General features: G+C 53.7%; 1 protein-coding gene and 1 non-coding gene across 8 annotated transcripts; both read right to left on the reverse strand.

Annotated features, from left to right (window-relative positions):
- Positions 1-1,619: 1,619 nt before the first annotated feature.
- Zmiz2 (zinc finger MIZ-type containing 2) lies at positions 1,620-19,081 on the reverse strand. Of its 7 annotated transcripts, none has more exons than XM_041669347.1 (20): positions 19,015-19,081; positions 12,388-12,570; positions 11,815-11,928; positions 11,622-11,736; positions 11,082-11,284; positions 10,692-10,875; positions 10,238-10,498; positions 9,847-10,026; positions 9,230-9,307; positions 8,930-9,098; positions 8,167-8,311; positions 7,883-8,093; positions 7,033-7,138; positions 6,640-6,797; positions 5,067-5,134; positions 4,720-4,788; positions 4,236-4,480; positions 3,781-3,950; positions 3,453-3,695; positions 1,620-2,701 (listed from the first exon to the last, which is right to left on the reverse strand). In XM_041669347.1, exons 3-20 carry the CDS (start codon positions 11,862-11,864, stop codon positions 2,594-2,596), a joined length of 2,763 nt encoding a protein of 920 aa, XP_041525281.1. In that variant the 5' UTR covers positions 11,865-11,928; positions 12,388-12,570; positions 19,015-19,081; the 3' UTR covers positions 1,620-2,593. The 7 variants fall into 7 exon arrangements, with proteins under 7 accessions (XP_041525281.1, XP_041525277.1, XP_041525279.1 ...); XM_041669343.1 differs by lacking the exon at positions 19,015-19,081 and adding an exon at positions 18,654-18,989 and having other exon boundaries at positions 12,406-12,570; XM_041669345.1 differs by lacking the exon at positions 19,015-19,081 and adding an exon at positions 18,654-18,989 and having other exon boundaries at positions 11,815-11,925.
- On the reverse strand, positions 12,082-12,214 carry LOC121459961. The gene has a single exon (XR_005976022.1). It is a non-coding gene; the product is annotated as a small nucleolar RNA U109 (small nucleolar RNA).
- Positions 19,082-19,322: the final 241 nt, after the last annotated feature.

The raw sequence follows: 19,322 nt of genomic DNA on the forward strand, positions 1-19,322 counted from the left end.
AGATGACAGGGTCCAGTCTGAGACAGGCTGCACTGAGAATGTGTATTCCGTAGGTCAGGTCTAGCCAACTCTCTGAAGGTTATGTAATACTTGGCACACACACAAGATTATAATGACAAAGCCAGTGCAGTGGAAAGCCGTGAAGCCCCCAGCCCTTACTGGGTCTCCACAGGAGCAAGTCCATGCCCTCGCTTTGTTTACAGGCATGCATGCATAAATCCCGGGAGGCTCAGATTAGCTTTGAGCTTTTCCAATCTTTTGGTTTGGTTCTGACACCCAATCACAGCAGTGCACAGGCACTTGTCGGCTCTTCCTCAATCACATATCCATTCTCTGAGGTCGCACTTCTGGATGGTTGTCAGGTCTACAAGAAACTCGGGACCATCACTAGCTATGGCGTTTATTAGCATAACAAAGCACAGGCTGGTTTCCAGGCTCTCAGTGTTGCAAGTCCACACCGGCATTCTGACTCTTACAGCCCTGCCCCCTACTCTAAATTTCTTGTTTTCTGTCCCTGCTCTTGGCTCTTCCCCCCATATCTACACTACAATAAAGACCTCTTCAGTCTTACTACCCTGGAGTGATCATGTCCCCAGCTGTAGACTTTGTTCCCCCTCATCTTCCCATGTAGATCAGGCTGGTTCAGAACTTGCAGCAACCCTGCCTTTTCTTTTAAAAATATTTTTTATGGTTTTATTATTTAACTTTATTTTATGTGCATTGGTGTGAAGGTGTCAGATCCCCTGCAACTGGATCTTCAGACAGTTGTGAACTGCCATGTGGGCGCTGGGAATTGAACCTGGATCCTCTGGAAGAGCAGTCAGTACTCTTAAAACCACTGAGCCATCTTTCCAGCCCCAACCCTGCCTTTTCTATAGAGTACTGGGATTACATGTGTGTGGCACCAGAACACCAGACTTGCCAACAGGCTGCGTAAACGTGTTGTCAGCATTCCGATCCAATCCAAGGAGGGCCAGCTCTTCCTCCTCTTCCCCAGCAGAGGCTGCAGACAGGCCTGCTGTGCTGCCTTACATTCCCTTGGCCCTGGCCTGCTGTTCTATGCCCCTCTCCCACCTTAGCAATAGGACAGAAAAGCTGGAAATGGGCTCCTTAGGGTAAGGAGAGGACCACCAGTGTGTTCTCAAATGCAGGCAATCCTTCCCTGCGGTCTCACAGACAGGCAGCCTCCTCCATACTGCAGGGCAGGTGCTGGCAGCCCGCCGAGGATTCCCCTCACCCCTCCCCTGGGTCTCACCTTTCCGGTTGCACAGGAAGGCTGCCTGGGCAGGGCCTCAGGGACCAGGCCAAAGATGAGGAGCAGTGAGCGTGGGCAGGCCAGGGCTGCTCAGGCCTCTGGCTGTACTGCAGTCACTTGACAGATAGCTGGCTCCCCGCCCTAGGGCACACCCAGGGAAGGTGACATGGTGGCAAGTGTCTCCAGGGCAAGCCTGAGACACTTTACAAAATAGCTCTGCAACTGAAGCCAACATGGAAAATTCCAGGGCAAAGGAAAATTACCACAGCTCGGGGATAGCCTGAGTGTGGATGAAAACATCTAGACTTTCATTTGGGAACAGGAAGACCACAGCCCCTCAGCACAAAGGAAGGACTCAGGCAGGCCCACGAGGGAGTCCTTTAATAGATCGCACAGACAAGAGACACAACAGGCCAGCGCCCTGCTTGCGGGCCCAGGCGCTTTGCCAGCAGATGCAATGGCCTCCCCCACCTGGGTGTGGGCAGCAGGGTGGAGATGAGGTGGTTTAAAAAACACAGCTGTACTAATTCTTCACTTTCACAGAAAAGAGGAACTCGGGGGGAGCAGCTCACTGGAGAATTTACACAGAGCTGAGTCTGAAAGCCCACCCCTAAAGGGGCTGAACCTCCGACCTCCCCCTGAGCTGTCTGCATTCAGTAAGGGGCAGACAGCACATGGAAGGCCCAGGCCAGTCCACAGAGGAACATGCTGGCTTACACAGCTGCCCTTCCTCTCCCAGCTGTGAGCATTTCTACACTATGTACATTGTTGTGCTTTATTGCCCCCACCCCAGCCTCTGCCTGAAGCTCAGGGTGGAGGGGGGAATCCCCGGACCACATTCAGCTGGGTGAGAGCACCAGGCCCCCACAGGCTGGTGCTCTGTATCATTCTGAGCCCGCCAGGCTCAAGCCACTGGAGCTGCAGACCAAGAGTACGGAGCCAACCTTGCCAGCCAGCTCTTCTGAGGAGAAGCAGAAACAGAGGGTCAGTGCTGGACAAGATGCAGGCCAGGTGGGAGCAGGCAGGGCGGAAGGACAAGTGCAAGGCCGTGAGTCTGGGGTGTAGGGTTGTGTGCACACGCAGTTGATGGGGCCTGCAGGGCACCTGACAAGACCCATTCTGTAGCAGTGAGCTTGATGGAGGGTGGGTGTGAGGACCACTGTCCTGAGGCCCCTTGGAGCACAGGGCTGCTTCCAGTTCATCAGGGGCTGGCCCCAGCTCAGGGTGTGTGCATGAGGAGATTCAGGGAGAACCACCAGGCATCCTGTGGGGCTGGGTGAGAAGGGAAGGCTGTGGTGATATCTGTGTGTCCTTGCCAGGCCAGGGGCTAACACACGATCAGTTGTTCTCAAAGAGCGAGAGCAGGTCATCGCTGCTGTTTGTGGGGAGGTCGGGTGGACCCAGGTAGGAGAGCAGTTCATCAGGATTGGTCAGTTCTGGGAGCAGCTGAGGACAAAGCAAACACATTAGCAGTGTTGGTCTCAGACCCTTCAGATCCAGTGGCCATGCTGTCCTGGCCCTAGGCCCAGTGTGGATGCTAAACTGCCCTTCCCCTGCCAAATACTAGGCGCCTGAGTAAAGCCACCTGCCTGTATGAGCTGCCTGTATCTCCCCATGGACGGCCGCTACATGATAAGAATAGCTCAAGACACGTTTCTCAACGCCAGGAGCCAGGGTGCACAATTGGAGGAGGCCCAGCTGTGCACCAAAGATGCACGGGCCCAAAAAGGGATCTCTAGTGTTGTTCCCAGGGGCTTTCTGCTCCGGGCTGCTCCTCATCTTCCTTACGTGGAACCTCAGTAGTTTCTCTTATGGCCTAGGTACAGAGAGCCCACTGTCTTTCATGCCTGTGCTCACATCCTGCCTGTGTTGTCAAGATGCAGAACCGAGCAAATGGCCAGGTGAAGCTGGACTGTGAAGACAGTGTTGTGGGCTTTCTTGGAGGCCTCACATACCTAGGTTCCAAAGTCTCTAATCTACGGGCAAGTCAGTCATTAACCACACGTGGGTACTTGGCACCCTATAGCTATTCCAGGTATCCAACCTGTGTGGAACAGCTGCTCTTGGGTGACATTATCTGACAATCTCTCTTGAAGATTCACTGTCTTCCTTTCTATGAAGCAAGGTGGGTAGACCCAGGGACTGATGCAAACAGCCCCCAATGGCTCCCACCCCCAACACAGGACGGGCTACTCACATCCAGAGCTGGTTCTGGGGCCTCCCCTGCCCCAGTCATGCTGGGAGGTCCCATCATGCCCGTGGCAGGATTGAAGGCCAATTCACTGATGGGCCCTGTATTTGGTTGACCCAGGGACTGTCGGGATGGAGGGGGAGGATTTGGATGGTGTAGCTGGGAGCCTGGGGTGGGCCCGAGGTTGGGGGTGTGCAATCCTGGTGGTCCAGGATTATGGGCTGGGTCCAGGTGGCCTGCTGGTGCCATCTGAGGATGGAGAAAAAGAACTTGTTAAAATAGCTCAAGGACCCTCTGGGGAGACTCTTACTGAGTCTCTGGGCACAGCACTGACCTGGCTTGGGAGGCAAGGAGCAGACTTGTCTGCAGTCAGGAGGCTGCCGGGAATGTCAGATTGGTAGGACATGGGAGGTGGCCCCTGGGTGAACTCGGCAAGGTTTGGGGTGGTGGGTGTTGCAGATGGGAAGGATTCTGGGAAGGTTCCAGGCCCCAGGAAGTTGGAACCTGCAAGAAGATGATCAGGGATGAGACCTGCCACAACAAAGTGCAGTATGTATATAGTGCGGGTCTTCAGGGGACACCGCAAACAGGACCAGTTCATTTCAAAAAAGTCCACGCAAGTTTTCCATGGAAAGCCTCACTCCAAATCAGAGGAACAGGGTGGAAAACTGAGTACCCTATCAGTCGGGATACGAAGGATGGGCATCCTCAGCATGGATTCTGAGCTATAGAGGATAAGCCATCTTCCCAGGGTCACCTGAGGCTCAAGTCTGGGTGTACTGTACTCACCCTGGCTGGGGTAGTCGCTGGGGGCAGGGGCCGAAGGGGGCTGCAAAGGGGCAAAGGGGGCAGCGCCCGGGCCCAGAGCTGCGATCATCTCCATCACACTGGGCATGAGCACATGGGCGGGGCTCACAGTGCGGCAGCGTTTCAGCACTGGCCCGTCTGGCTCCTCCTTGATGTGCAGGTCAGGCTTCACAGGTACTGGCTTCCAGCTGCACGTGGGGTCGATGGTTATCTCCTCATAGTCTGAGCTAAGCAGAGACGGATGGGCACTGGTCACTCACCACCCCAGAGGTCAGGTTTCCAACCAGACCTTGTACTCAAACCCCCTGCTACCCAGAACCTTCAGGACACTCGGCAGGTGTGTGTGTGGCCCTGGCCTGGAGTGGAGCTCCTTCACCGTGGGAAGAGGCTCCGAAGACTGCTCTTACTCCAGGACTACCTTCTGGTGGCCACAGACGAGGGGTGGCAGGCAGGAAGAGCCACTTACTTCTGAATGTAAATCAGGATACCCAGCATGTACTGGTCCACCTCCAGACCCTCCAGCAAGGCCGTCTTACTGTAGAATGCAAAGGAGACTGACTGGTCAGGAGGCCTAGCCCAGCTGGGTATAAGCACTACCATTTCTCCAGCTCTGTCACCTGTGTGATGATTCTGTAAGGGACCCTTGTGAGTTCATGGCATGTATTAGATGACCACTATGATAGTCCAGTGTAAGGGGATACTGTGCAAGGTCACCTAGTAGGGTTCTGCTATTCTGGTCTGTGCTATGGACCACTTCTGACACTAATTCAAGTTCCACCCTTTAAGGAAGCGGCAGACACAAGACTGACTTACTTGCACACAGGGCACCTCCAGGTCCCCCGCTCACAGTTGAGCTGCAAGTATGACTCCAGGTCAAAGCACTGCAGAGAGACAGGGAGACAGGCCATTCCTTACCATGGGTCAGTGAAAGGGGCTGTTCCGAATGTCTTCTGGAAATTGTGACTTATCTGGGTTTATATTTAAGGTGTCAGGTTTCTACTGCAGCTGCATCCTAATAGGCCTAATTTGGGATATCCCCAAGCAGCCCTCCCCAGCACTGCTATGCCCCAGGATCAGGAAGTTGTATCCACAGGGAATCTCTTGGTTCAGGGCAGTAGTTAAAAGGCTAAGGCTGTAGCTCAGTGGCAGAGTCCTTGCCTAGCATGCATAAAGCCCTAGGTTCAACCCCTAGCACAACCTCCAAAAAAGGAAGTTTATAGGACAGAACACCACTATGCAACCATATGTAGCATGCAGTTACTTGGCTAACACTGGTTATTTCTGCAGACGGGAACTCTAAAGGTGGGCAGGAAGAAGGCTGCACCCATATCCTTATACCTTTTAAAATGGAACCCCATGAATATAGTAACTAGCAAAAATATAGGGAAAACTGTATGGTATGGTGGTACACATCTTTAATCCCAGAACTTGGGAAGAAGAGGTAGGCAAATCTCTGTGTTCCAGGCCAGCCTAGTCTACATAAAGAGTTTTCCAGGACAGTCAGGGCTACATGTCACAAACATACTTTTATAGGAAAAAACTGATTACATTTCAAAGGAGCAAGAGGGTCACGCTCCCATGGTAAGGTCTGCCTTTTTGGTCTGACAGTTGAGCTCAGATTCCATCTGCCAAAGAGGAGGAGGCTCAAGTGTCAGCACAAAATATTGTTTTCTCCAGTGCATGAGTACAGGGATGTCTGTCTGTAAGCCCAACACTGGCAGCCTGGTAGGTTAAGGCAGGAAGATCAGGAATTCAGGTTTATCCCCAGTTACAAAGTGAGTCTGAGGCCAGGCTGGGACACATGAGGCCATGTCTCAAGGGGGGAAAAAATCTGAGACAGATTCTTACTATGTACCCAGACTGGCTTCACTTTAAGCTCCTACTGCTTCAGTCCTGTGGGTGCTGGGATTACAGGTGTGTACTGGGATACAGGCACAAAACCTTTCTCTAAGTTGCTGATAAACATGTTTTTATCAGGAGCTCTTACTAGTTACAGCTATGGACAGTACTGTGCATGTTTTAGGTGGGTAAAAGCCAGAAGCAGACCCCTCCTGTAGCTCACGGGTTTTCTTTCTAATGCTAATGCAGCTTTCTCGGTTTCTAGTTTGTTTGTTTGTTTACTTATTTATTTATTTATTGGTTTTTTTGAGACAGGGTTTCTCTGTGGTTTTTGGAGCCTGTCCTGGAACTAGCTCTTGTAGACCAGGCTGGTCTCGAACTCACAGAGATCCGCCTGCCTCTGCCTCCCGAGTGCTGGGATTAAAGGCATGCGCCACCACCGCCCGGTGGTCAGTTTCTAGTTTAGATGCCATTCAGTACCGAGTCAGTCTTCTGTGTTTCTCCACAAACTCAAGACAAATCCAACAGAGGGCTACAGACCACGCACCTGTATGTGGCGACAGTCGTGACCACGGGCTGGGAGCTGGATCCTGCGGAAGGTGATGGGGCACTTCAGGGACACCTTGATAGCCGTCTGCTCCACCCCATCCTCTCCATTGGGCCCAGGGGTGCCAGGGATGGTGCCGCTACTGAAGTTCCGCTTTACTGACATTGACAGGGGAAAGGACTTGAGTAAAAGTCTCCAACACTCTGAGGCTGTGAGCTGGTGTGCTAACCAGAGACCCAGTCATTCCTCAGTCAGTGCCTCTAAGGAGTTGCCTGGAGGTAACCAGTGCTCCTTGGGCAGAGCCACCAGTCTGAAGGAGGAAATGGTCTCTGTGCCACACCGCAGGGTTCAGCCTGGGACAGCCCAGATGGCTGAGGAGTAGGGACCACTCACTCTTGGTGATGCAGTGCTCAGCTGGCAGGAGGCGCTTCTTGAGGAGGCCCTGCAGCACAGAGCGGACAGACGGACGGTGCACCAGTTGCAGCACAAAGAGGTGAGACTGCAACAGAGTGAGGGACATTACATGTAGAGCGGGAGCCTGGGAGGCAGATGGTTCAGGGGGATGTCTTTTTAGAAGTTAATTCAAGGGGTGTCAGGCAGGGAGGGATGGGGCCTAGCATGGACAGAAGCCAGGCCAGCTACTTTCCCGACAGCGAGGCCCTCCTAAGTGCTGCCACACAGGTAGGGACTTTCCTACTTCTCTGAGCTTCAGCCACACTGCACTATCTCATGCTCTGCAGGGCACTTGGCTCCAACCACTGTCTAGTTTTCTCCTCTGTCAAAACACAATCACCTCAAGTCCCTGGCACAGTCTCCTGCTTGTCACACCCACTCTCCTGACATGACATGGTATCTGAGCCACCCTATCTTCAGGCCCTCCATTGGGGTGGCTCCTGGTAGCCTGCAGCTCAAGGTTACTGAGGATCCTGTCCACTGGAACCTGGTGAGGCCCAGGCCAGGGCAGGCAGCAGGCACATCTCCCATGAGCTACCTGTGCTTGGATTTTTGATATAACTAACATGAGCATTAAATCTGTCCAATGCAATCTAACTGGGAAATGGGGTGGATTTCCTGGCTCCCTTTTCTGAAAGGGCAGACTTGAGAAGCAACATCTGTTCTTCAAGGACAAAGACCCTCCCCCACAAGCTCCCAAGCCCACAGGAGAGCTGATGGTCTGGGTGGTCTCTGAAGGCCCCAGCCTGAACCCTGACAGACCCAACCCACAGCCCCGCAGGCTACCCACGCAGCAGCAGGCGGTAACAGTGATCTGGATCGTGTTGCGGCCTGGCTGGCACACGTGCTTCAGGTATAGGGGCTTGTGCGAAGTCTTGTTGTCTCCACGCTCGATGCTGAGGGGTGTGGCATTGACGCTGACCTGCACAGACGCTGGCCAGTTGGTGTTCATCTGTCGGTCCTCATGGTGGTAGCACTTGAACTGCAGCTCCAGGTCAGGCCTAGAGGGAAGAGGATGATAGGAGCCCGCACGGTACAGCCGGGGCCCAGGGGCAGGATGGTAGCGGGACTCACCTCAGCATCAGAGTCTTGTAGACAGAGTCTCGGAGCTGGAAGACATGGTTGCTCACAGCCAGGTTGTGCTGCAGGCGGAAGGGTTCCAGGACCACCCCATCTCGAACTGGGAAGGTCAGGCGCAACTCATCACAAGGACCACTTCCTGCAGGCAGAGGTATGCTGGCCATGAGTCTGGTACCCTTCTCCAAGACCCCAAAGAATACTTCTGTACCTAGAGCCCCAAATCCTAACCTAACCCCTGCCAGAAACTCTCAAGAGGGCTCTGAGATGCCCCCACACTGGGCTCCTAGTGTCCCTACTTAAAGTGGGCCCCCAGTGAGCATGTTCTGTCCTGCCTCAGCCATCTAGCAGTCTGGATCACATTCTGAACAGACACAGGACATGCGCCCAACCTAGAAAGCATATTCAGTCTGGGCCACCTGCCATCGCCCTATGGTTCAATGCAAAGTTTTAGGAGCTAGCTATTTATTTATTTATTTGTTTGTTTGTTTGTTCTTCGAGACAGGGTTTCTCTGTGTAGCCCTGACCTGTGTAGTTCTGCAGACCAGGCTGGCCTCGAACTCACAGAGATCTGCCTGCCTCTGGGATTAAAGGTGTGTGCCACCATTGCCCGGCAGGATGTTAGCTTTTGCAGGGGCCCGATATATAACCATTCTGCTTTGTATGAAGCTGGGCCTTGGGCTTTCCCTGTAGGACTCTCTGAGTCCTGATTACCCCAGCCACCCAAGTATCATGTTGGCTGTTGTCCTTAAACACTCACCAGAGGGTGAAGGGTGCAAAGAGCTGAGGCCTGGCTTGAGGTCAGGCAGGAAAGGAGACTTGACTTCCTGGCTTGGGGACATGTAGGGAACATTGCTGCTGGGCGTCATGGGTGGTGTGGGATTCCCCGGCAGTGGGGAGCTGGGGTAACCAGGGATGGAACGGGAAGGCTGTAGAGGTTGAGCATAAACAGTCAAAGCAGAATGGCAGAGTGGGAGGGCAGTCTGCTCACGGAGCACCCCTCTTTCCACACGCCCGCCTCGTGTGCCTCCCAGCCCATCCGCCCTGCCAAGCCCCGTACCCCACTCAAGCCAGGCTGGCTGTAGCCGATGCTGCCCCCGTTGAAGCTGGCGCCCTGCCCGTTGAACTGCTCTGTGGGCTGTGGAAAAGAAAACTGAGTGTGCCTGGGGCTCCAGCCTGCCCCCCACTGACCCCCTAGGCCCGATCCTAGAGTCTGAACCACACACAGGAGCTGATCTGTGCATTGTCTACACTCCCTATAATCTGTAAGAGACGTCACTGATTTCATAAAGTAATACTAAGGAAACAGGAGTGGCCCATAAGTCGGAAGAGCTCCATCTTTCTTTCCCTTCTCCACCTCATCATGCTACTCTGCCTACCCAGGCTCCCAGTGAGGTGTGCTCACCCTCCCTATGCCCAGACAGGAGTCAGGATGTGGGGGTAGATGGGTAAGGAAGGAGTGAATGCAGAGGTTGTCACAATGGCTTGGAAGTCTGCTTGCTGCTCCCTACACCAAATATCCACAGAGAGACCTATAGATGTATGGACCACAGAATCAGACTGGACACCCTGAGAGCTGTTCTTACACTGACTAAATTCCCTGGCCAGTCTACCGAAAGGTCCCCACTGAGTCCCATGACACTCAAGCCAGCACAGGCTCATGGGAGCCAGTCCTACCTTGTAGTGCAGTCCTGTGGAGCCAGGTGCAGACAGGGAAGGGGCCATGCCCTGCTGCAGGGGTAGCCTGTGTCCGGGGTAAGAGGAGGCAGGGCCAGGGGGTTGCCCAGGACCAGGAGCATACTGGGCAGTGCTGGCTGCATACTGGCCTCCTTGTAGATACTGCTGCCCAGGGTACACCTGAGAAGAAGCGATGCCCAAGGAAAGAAAGAGTTATTGGGGGAAGCTGTTTGGTGTGTGTGTGTTGGCAGATGGGGAGGGGGGTATCTTCGTGATCCTGCCGGGCACAGTAGTTCTCTCTCACAGCAGAAGCCACCCTTATCATAACTCTGGGACTACTTGGTAGGGACTCATCATCTAGGACCCCACACTGAGCAATCAAGACACTCACCTCTGAATAGGCTCTCTTGACGCCCTGTCGGGGCAATGGCTGGGCCTGAGGAGGCCCAGGGTACCCATGTTGAGGCAGTCGCTGTCCTGCATACAAGGGTGTCATGCCTGCTGCCCGGGCAGGGTTCATGGCCATGGAAGAGAGGCCAGAGGGGCCCATCATTCCTCCCATGCCAGAAGGGTTCATGCCAGGGGGTACACTGGGTCCTCGGGGACCACCATGCTGCAGAAACTGGCTGTTAAAAGACTGTCCAGTTCCCATCTGAGAGGAGAAAGAAGAGGGACGGTCCAGACCCGCTCTCAGCGGTTCCCAGCCCTCTCTCCTTTCCCGCGCTTCTTCCACTGGCTTCATGAAGTCCCACAACAGTCCACACTTGTCCCCACAACCCACTGTGGCAAGTCCTACAAGCCCACCCATACTTGCTATCGCATAGAAGGAACTTGAGGGGCCTCACCGCTCCATATTGGCTTAGCTCCTGGCTCTGTTTCTCCTGCAGGGCAGCCACAGTGGCTGTGGCCGTGGCTGTGGCGGTGGCTGCGGCAGCAGCCATAGCAGCTGCAGCTGCTGCTTGTGTGAAGTCTGTCGAGGGCCGCGCAGCATGTGAGGGGAGGGCCAGGCCTCCAGGGCCACCTGCATACCTGCAGGTGATATAGGATTGTCTCACTCTCTACGACAGCTTGCTCTGAGACACACAGCACTCCGGAGCCCATTCTTCCATTCTTTTTCAACCTTCCACTGTGGCTACTGGAGTTAGTGGGGAAGCAACAGGCAATATCCAACCCTTTGGCAGCACCTGCCAGGCTGACAGCTTCAAGCCACTGGCCAGGTGAGCGGCCCTGCTTACCCAGTGGTGAAGCTGGATCCCCCAGGGTAGCCCCCGCGGCCATACACGCCTTGCTGGACGTAGCCCTTGCTAGCACCACCTTCAGCAAACGCCTGCTGTCCCAGGCACTGCGGGGAGGTCAAGGCAGAGCTGCCACCTGCCACACCAGGCATCATAGAGCCACCAGGGGGGCTTCCTGAAGGGCCCATGGGGTTCCCCAAAACCTACAAGGAAGTGGGAGTCACCAAAGAGAACCAGCCAAACCACTGTCTTCAAGACATAGCTCTGAAGTGTTAGATGCCAAGAGAAGCCTAACAAGTGGGGGAGGACCTGGGATGGGAAGAGTAGCTGTCTACAGTTCTGACTAGGGTGGTCTATGGAGCCAGCCAGGGGAAGGCATCCCATGACAACACAGAAGAAAGGCACCTAGCGATTTGAGACCCTCAGGAAGCCCCAGCCTGAGCTCCAGTCAGTCCCCGTAGCCCTAAGATGGCAGAGGCACCAACTACCAAGGCTCTAGATCCTGAGGGCTAGAGTAGCTGGGCCCAGGTGCATACTCACCTGACTTTGAGTTGCGTTGCCAACTCCCCACACAGTAGTAACCACAGACAGTGACCCGGCTGGCTGAGTGGCACTTTGTTGCCAAGGCACAGACTCATATGCAAATGAACCATCACTACAGAGAGAGTAGCTTGTAAGGTGGGGTCAGAAGGCCCAGGGCTTGCTAGAGGCAGGCCACAGAGCCCACACTCACCCGTGTGGTGCAGGGGGCAGGGCAGGTTTCATGGGGTTCATGGGGTTCATTGGTGACAGAGCAGCCTACAGGCCCGATGTGCCAAAACTTCTCTGGGAGTTGCTGCTCCGGCTGCTGGACAGGAGGGATAGGACAAGAGCTTAGACGAGCAAGAGTCCTTTGCAGTAGCAATGGACAGAGCAAAGGAAGGGCTGGTCGATGTCAGCCTAGAATACGGTGCGAAGTAACTCTAACAAGGGCCCTCCCATCTTTTTTTCCTTTTTCCTTTAATGTAGGAGAAATATACAACTACTCAACCTCTATTCTAAGGTGGTAGCCCTGAGAACTCCTTGACAATGTAGCATGTTATGAATACATTCCTACTCGCAAACGAAAGAGGGGCAGATATGTCTGCATGCGAGGGCCCTGCCATTTTAAGCCACTGAACCAACCCTGAAAGAGGGCTCTGATCTCAAATACTCTATACATCCTTTCCCATACTCTGTCCACATAAAGTCAGGAACCCCTCTGCAGGTTCCTGGAGTGGAGGGCTGAGGGCCAAACAGGGTAGCACCTACTCAAAGTCTTACCCACCCTGGGCAGCCCAGAGACCTGAGAGGGAGCAGAGCCAAAGTGTCCTTTGAGGCGGGGACTGGCAAGGTCAGGAAGCAGATGTGGAAAGGCAATCCATCCACCAGCTTGGCCTTGGGGAGACTGTACCAACACGGCTGAGACAGGACACAGGCACCAGCCCAGCTCCTGGCTGGCAGGCTTTTCCTATCAAGAGGGCAGCAAAAGGGCTTCAGGCTATAGGATCCTCAAACTGACCCAGATGACATAGGGGAGTAGGTGACTGTGGAGTATCGGGCCAAGCAGGCAGTCCTGTCCCCCGCAGACCCATCTGTGACACTAGTGAGTTCCCAACAGGGCAATGACACACACAGTACAACAGGTGTGTGTGTGGGGGTATCCGCAGACACAAAGGCCCCTGATGTAACTAAGTTTCTCAGCGATAGTGAGAGCATGTTAAACCACATCTACAAGACGGGACCAACCGGACTTCATCTGCAGAAAACCGCCGCAGTGGCTGGTGGACAGGGGACCTGTGGCCAACACCGGAAGTCTACTGCTTTGGTGCTAGGTCTGTGCTCCCATGTAGTTCCTGAGTCGGAGTGGCCACAGCTCCAGGAGGCTTCCAAAGTCATGTCTCCCACACTGCCACAACCAAGCACCTTCTTAAAACAGGCTCAGACATTCCCCAGGATCAGACTGTTGTCCTTCCCAGAGTCTCATTTCCTCAGGTCCTCGCATACCCTGAACCACTTGCATGCCTACCTCTGCCTGGTCTTACTAGAGGGACACAGCAGTCATATGCCAGGCACTTCTCAGGGGACCCTGAGGTAAGGCTGGGTGCTTCTGTCTGGAACCCCTCTGCCATAGTAAGGCTGTATGTCTGACATGTGTACCTTCTGAAACCTGCTGAAATCTGCTGAGTTCCCTCTTGCAGCTCAGCACTCACAAGCCTCCTGTCCAGGGGAACAAGAGATACCCCAGCACCCACTCAGCCTTGGGACAGACATTCCTATGTGCTTACCAGGATCTCACTCAGAGCTCACCACAGACCTGGAGGCTCTGCAGAGCCAAGCTACACACACAGCCCCAGAGCAGGCAAGAGAAAGTAAGGACAGGGATTGTGGACTTGGCCCCGCTTCCGGAGATCCTTCCCACATCCAGCAACAGGGGCATAAAAGCCCCACTTATGGCAGTCTGACCCCTAACCCCCAGGGGCAACCAGATTTGATTCTGGACTTTCCCAAACCAAGTCCTGCCTAGGCAGCAGAGGCCAGGATGTACCAGCTTGGCAGCAGAGGTTGGCATCCCTGCAGCTACTGCCTGATCCTGGGAAGAGGAACTTGTCAACGACAAGTCCTCCTCCCAAGACCTGACATATGGGGCCTGAAACAACCAGGTGGATGTCAGGAATTGGGATCTATTTTTTTAATAGAAAGCAGCATAGTTAGCTGGGTGGTGGTGGCGCACGCCTTTAATCCCAGCAGAGGCAGGCGGATCTCTGAGTTCGAGGCCAGCCTGGTCTACAAAGGGAGTTCCAGGATAGGCTCCAAAGCTACAGAGAAACCCTGTCTCGAAAAACAAAAACAAAAAAAACAAAAAAAAAAAAAAAGAACACAAGCACTCCCAGGGCACCAGAGTAACCCATGGGGGGAAGGACATCTAGAAAAAGTGTGCAGGAACAACTGGAGTTCCATCGGTAAACAAGACAACGGGCAACTCCGCATGCAGGTCGGTGGCAGAGCAACTACAGGAACATGTACCAGAGTCTGGGTCTGAATCCTTGTACTGCAAAGACGACCAATTCATACCTATATCAAAATGAACTAGGTCCTGGGTTTAAATGTAAAATAGAAAACTATAAGATATTTAGAGAAAGGTAAAAGGAACTACAGGATCTAAGCTAGGAAAAAGTTCTTAGATTTGACACCAAAAGGCATGATCCATTAAGATAAACTTGGCTTTATCAAAATTAAAAACTTTTCTGTGGAAGATTTGCTAAAAGCAAGCCACCTGTTCCAAATGAGGGGGCATCTAGAATATATAAAAAAGTTTTAATTAGCAAAACAAAATCCAAATAGAAAAATCAGCAAAACACATGAATAAACGTCTCCAAGGAGAACACAGATGCTAATTAACCCAAGAACAAGCACTCGGCAACTTGTCAGGAACACAGGTTAAAGCACGAGGAGGCATCACTGTACATGCAGAACAGCTGAGACAAAATGTGACATCACAAAATGCTGGCAAGGAGAAACTAGACCTCACAGACATTACCCAAGGACCATAAATAGCATAGCTACTCTGGAAAAGTTGGCCATTTCTGTAAATCCAAGCTTACAGCTATCACAGTACAACAGAGCAACTCTAGGGCAATGTCAACTCAGAGAAATGTCAACTTAAGTGGAAAAATTTGTATGTGAATATTTATTTGTTATATCCAAAGACTGGAAACTGCCAAGGTGTCCTTCAATGAAGGAAAGTCACATCAGTGTAGGACACCCACAACCCAGATGTCAGAAGCAACACACCACTGCTAACACACTACAACCTATTCGAGATGAATCTCCTAGAAACTGTGCTGAGTGCAAAAAGCAAATCACTGGTGCTATATTGTCCGTTTTCTGCCAAAATTAGGGAAATTGTAAACGGGTTAACAGTGGCCAGGGGTTAAAGGGAGGGCAGGGAGGATGATCTTCCACGACTGTAACTTCAGTAGAAGGAAGCCGGGTGTGAATATAAACACACAACAGGAAGGTTCCTCCCAACTGTAGCAATGAGCTGTCCCAGACTGATGTTGTACTACAGTTTTGCAAAATGTTACCATTTGGGGGAAACTGGGTAGAGATACAAAGACTCTCTGCAATATTTCTTACAACTGGATACAGCTACAATTATCGCTATCTAAACAAAACCTTTAGCTAAACAAGGGTATGGTGGCCCAGGCCTATAACCCTAGCACTGAGGAGGTGGGAGCAAGAGGACCAGAAGGTCAAGGTCAGTCTAGAAAATGAGTTCTAGATTAGCCTAGTGTGGTGGTGCCTACATAAAATCACAGCAACTGGGAGACCAAGGCAAATGATCACAAATCCAAGGCTTGCCTAGGTTACACAGTGAGATCCTGCCTCAATAAATAAATAAATTAAAAAAAAAAGGCCAAGTGGTATACACATCTTTAATCTCAGCACTTGGAAGGCACAGGCAGGCAGACCTTTATGAGTTCGAGGCCAGCCAGGGCAGCTAAGTCTGTTACACTGAAAAACCCTGTCTCAAAAAACAAGCAAAAACAAAACAAAAAAAACAACTTTAATTACAAAAACATTACCACAAAACCACACCACCAGAAACAGCCAAACCTCCCCTCAAATCCAAACCTGGTTAGGTTGGCCAGAGCCACTCTGTTGTCCCAAGCACTGGGAGGGCACCAGGCTGGCTGGGAAGCAGGCAAGTGAGCCCTTGCCTCATTTCAAGTCACCTAAACCAGTAACACTCACCATCAGAACATCCCAGTTAGCTGGTGTGACAGGCTGCTGGCCCCACCCAGGGTCATTAGAGCAGGCTCTGGGTCCTGAGCCTTGTATCTTTAACACAACTGACCACAGTTTGAGAGATCTCATCTAGGAAGTGCACAGAATTGGGGGAGAAGAGAGAAGGACAGGTGTGGGGTGGGAAGGCACCCACAGGAGCCTTTTACATCATAGGAGCCTGGGGAATTCCACCCACAATGCTTCTCTGCTGTGGACAGAGACCACAGACACTTCCAGTTCCCCCTAAGCATGTCTCTGCTCAAAGGACTTCCTGTTAAACTCCTGAATTCACACCTTCAACTTGTAGGTCTTGCAGGAGGACCCTAGGACTCCAGATCTGGTATCCAGTGGACCCTCTGCTCCTGACTACAGGGAGACTATGAATGTAGACCCCACCTCCTACCTCCAAGACAGGACTGGGAAAGAGGCCTGAACTCTCAGAGTGCCACCTGCAGCTGGAAGCAGGTCCCCCAAAGCTGCTCTGACTTCAAGTCAGTTTAGGAGCAGTCTTCTGGAGGTCAAGTCATGTCTCCCTTCAGGCAGAGCTCCAGAGAACTTGCTTTCCAGGTGTCCCAGAGTCACATCCCAAGTGTCCCTTCTCAGCAGCTTAAGAACAAGACCTAGAGCCAGGCGGTGGTGGCGCACGCCTTTAATCCCAGCACTTGGGAGGCAGAGGCAGGCGGATCTCTGGGAGTTCGAGACCAGCCTGGTCTACAAGAGCTAGTTCCAGGACAGGCTCCAAAACCACAGAGAAACCCTGTCTCAGAAAAAAAAAAAAAAAAAAAAAAGAACAAGACCTAGAGCCGGGCGGTGGTGGTGCACACCTGTAATCCCAGCATTCGGGAGGGTGGTGCACACCTTTAATCCCAGCACTCGGGAGGCAGAGGCAGGCGGATCTCTGGGAGTTCGAGACCAGCCTGGTCTACAAGAGCTAGTTCCAGGACAGGCACCAAAGCTACAGAGAAACCCTGTCTCGAAAAACAAAACAAAACAACAACAAAAAAAAAAGAACAAGACCTAGTAATGGGGCCCAAACTCAGGCAACATTCCTGCACCTTCTCAACAGCCCACAAATCGTGACTCAGTGCCTCCAAAGTTTCAGGGTTAGGCTCACACTCAAGAAATTCAACTCAACTCAAATCCCAAGAGGGATCTGCCTTGCAGTGGTGCATCCCAGTACTCAGGAGGCAGGGGCGGGTGGGACCTCAGAGTTCAAGGTCAGCCCAGTCTAACAGGAGTTCCAGGACAGCCAGGCTACCCTGTCTCAAAACAAATAAACAAAAAAGGAAACTGGGATCTAAAGACTCCAGAGAAATGAAAGTCCCAGGAAAGGGTGAGGTGTGTAAACTGTGGTCCTAGCCACTCAGGAGGTTGGGGCAGGAAGATCATTTAAGACTAGAGGAGTTCAAGGCGATGCAATAAAATCACATGACATGGGGTGGGTGGGGGAGGAGGTCTCAAGTGTGGCAGAAGCAGTCCCTAGTTATCAAAGAAGCATAGTTAAGTGCCCAGAAGGCTTGGAGGTCCTGCCTGCTCTGTTTGTAAGGCAACAATACTTCCTCAGTGTGCGGACTTCAAGAATGAGCATATGCCGATAGATAAATAGTCCAACCAAAACCTGACTTCAGTTTCCAATATTTAGAACAGGGATCAGGAAGCCATTCTAGGAGATATGGCCACCTTTATGTTCTCAGCCCTTAGAAACCAATCTTGGTAACCAGGATGCTCCCTCAACATGCTGGGCCTGTCTCTCCGAAGTCTACCTGTTTATCCTCTTTATCCCTCCAGCCTGTAACTACTCCCCTGGGAGCACATCAGGACCCTTGAGGTCAGTCCTGGGGAGTAAGGTTAAGCTTCCCTGCCGTTACCACTCTCAAGTGTCAAGGGATGCCCTTGGTGCTGGCTTTGCCAGGACTTGGTGGCGAGTACGTGTTCACCCTACCCATATTCACCGTGGTCTCAGATCAGGTCACATTTGTGACGGTGCTATTTGTGTTATTTTCTGCAATAACACAAACGAGTTATAGACATCACCAAAGACTGTCTCTAACTACTAAAAAGAACCCGAGGATGGAGGCAAGGGGGGGGGGGGGTCGAGCGGGGCAGGTGATGGATTCAGAAAGGGACTGCGTGCTGAGAACAGGATACCCTGAGGGAACGGGATACTTGCGGGGGGGGGGGGGGGGGCATTGGACACCTGGGAATGGTGTTCAGGGTACAAGGAGAACAAAAAAATCTAGGGGAGAGTAGGGAACCTTCGTTTCTGAGCTTCAGTTTGGAAAAGGGTGTTCCCGTCAAAAACCTAGCCAGGGACTGACAGGTCAGCGTCCTCAGTCTAGGAGCCGCGCAGCTTCTCCTGGGGCCACTAACGGCTTCCAACCGCCCCCCCCCCACATCACCCAGATGGAGAGCACCTAAGAGGGAACCGAGGGGCGCACTGTGAAGGTGAGCCTGCCCGGCTCCAGAGCTGGAACGACAGGTTGTGATGAGGGCCCACCAGCCTCCTCCGCTCAGGAGGCCCCCCAAAGGCCACTCGCACCCCTGGGCCATTCCCAACAAAGGCTTAGCGGATGGGTAAGAGAGCCGACGGCTCGGCACAGGGGACAGGTACCCGCAGGTGGGCGGCAGAGCCGGGCCGAGGCGAAACCTCGTCCGGCGCCTGGGACCGGCCGCACCTGCCACCGCACCTGCCGCACCTGCGCGCCCGCCGCCCGCACTTGCCTGCGGTGCCCCGCGCCGCCCCGCGCCATCCAGCCCGCTCACCTCCGCCTGGCCCGGCCCGGCCCGTTGCCGCGGCCCCCGGCCCGCGCAGCTCCATGCGCTCAGCCCGCCCTCGGCGCCGCCCGCCGCCCCCGGGCCGCCGCCGCCCGCGCCATCGCGCCGCCGCCGCTCGGAGGGCACAATGGAGCCGCCGCCGCGCTCTTCATGCATATGCATGACGCCGCGCCGCCGGCCCCGCCCCCCAGGCCAGAGCAGCGGAGCCCCGAGCGGCGTTCCGTAGGCTCCGGCAGGAACGAGTGCGGGCCTGCATGGCCGGGCCGGGCCCGGGCTGGGGCCTGGCGGCGACCGGCTGCCGCGCAGCAAGCTCCGTGCGCCGGGCATGCACCCCGCACCCCTTCCACACCTTTGCAATCGCGGCGTCAGAGGAGCCCCGTGCGCTTCCTGCTGCTGTCCACCGGGGCGGGGCCGGCGGGGGCGGGGCCGAGGAGGGGGCGGGGTCACGGCAGGGCAGGCTGGGCCTGGGCCTGGCCCTAGCCTGGCAGTCTGGCTGGTTCATGACTGAGTACTGACTAGGTCCCTCCGGAACCAGAGATCTTCATGGCGGCCGACAGCGTCTTAAAGACAGGGACCCCAGAGGCCCATCGTGGAAAATGAAAACCACGTATACCTGTCCAGACAGCCTTCTCCACAGCCGAATAGTCTCTTCCTGGG

This window comes from Microtus oregoni, unplaced genomic scaffold (genome assembly GCF_018167655.1).
Source record: "Microtus oregoni isolate MIOR12 unplaced genomic scaffold, Mior012 000019F_ref0000042, whole genome shotgun sequence".
NCBI lineage: Eukaryota > Metazoa > Chordata > Mammalia > Rodentia > Cricetidae > Microtus > Microtus oregoni.

Coding starts and splice junctions, on each gene's coding strand:
- Zmiz2 (XM_041669347.1), bottom strand. CDS start 11,864: ATGAACCCCATGAACCCCATGAAACCTGCCCTGCCCCCTGCACCACAC. Junction 10,876..11,081: donor GGATCCAGCTTCACCACTGG/GTAAGCAGGGCC, acceptor TATCACCTGCAG/GTATGCAGGTGGCCCTGGAG. Junction 7,139..7,882: donor CTGTTACCGCCTGCTGCTGC/GTGGGTAGCCTG, acceptor ACTCTGTTGCAG/TCTCACCTCTTTGTGCTGCA.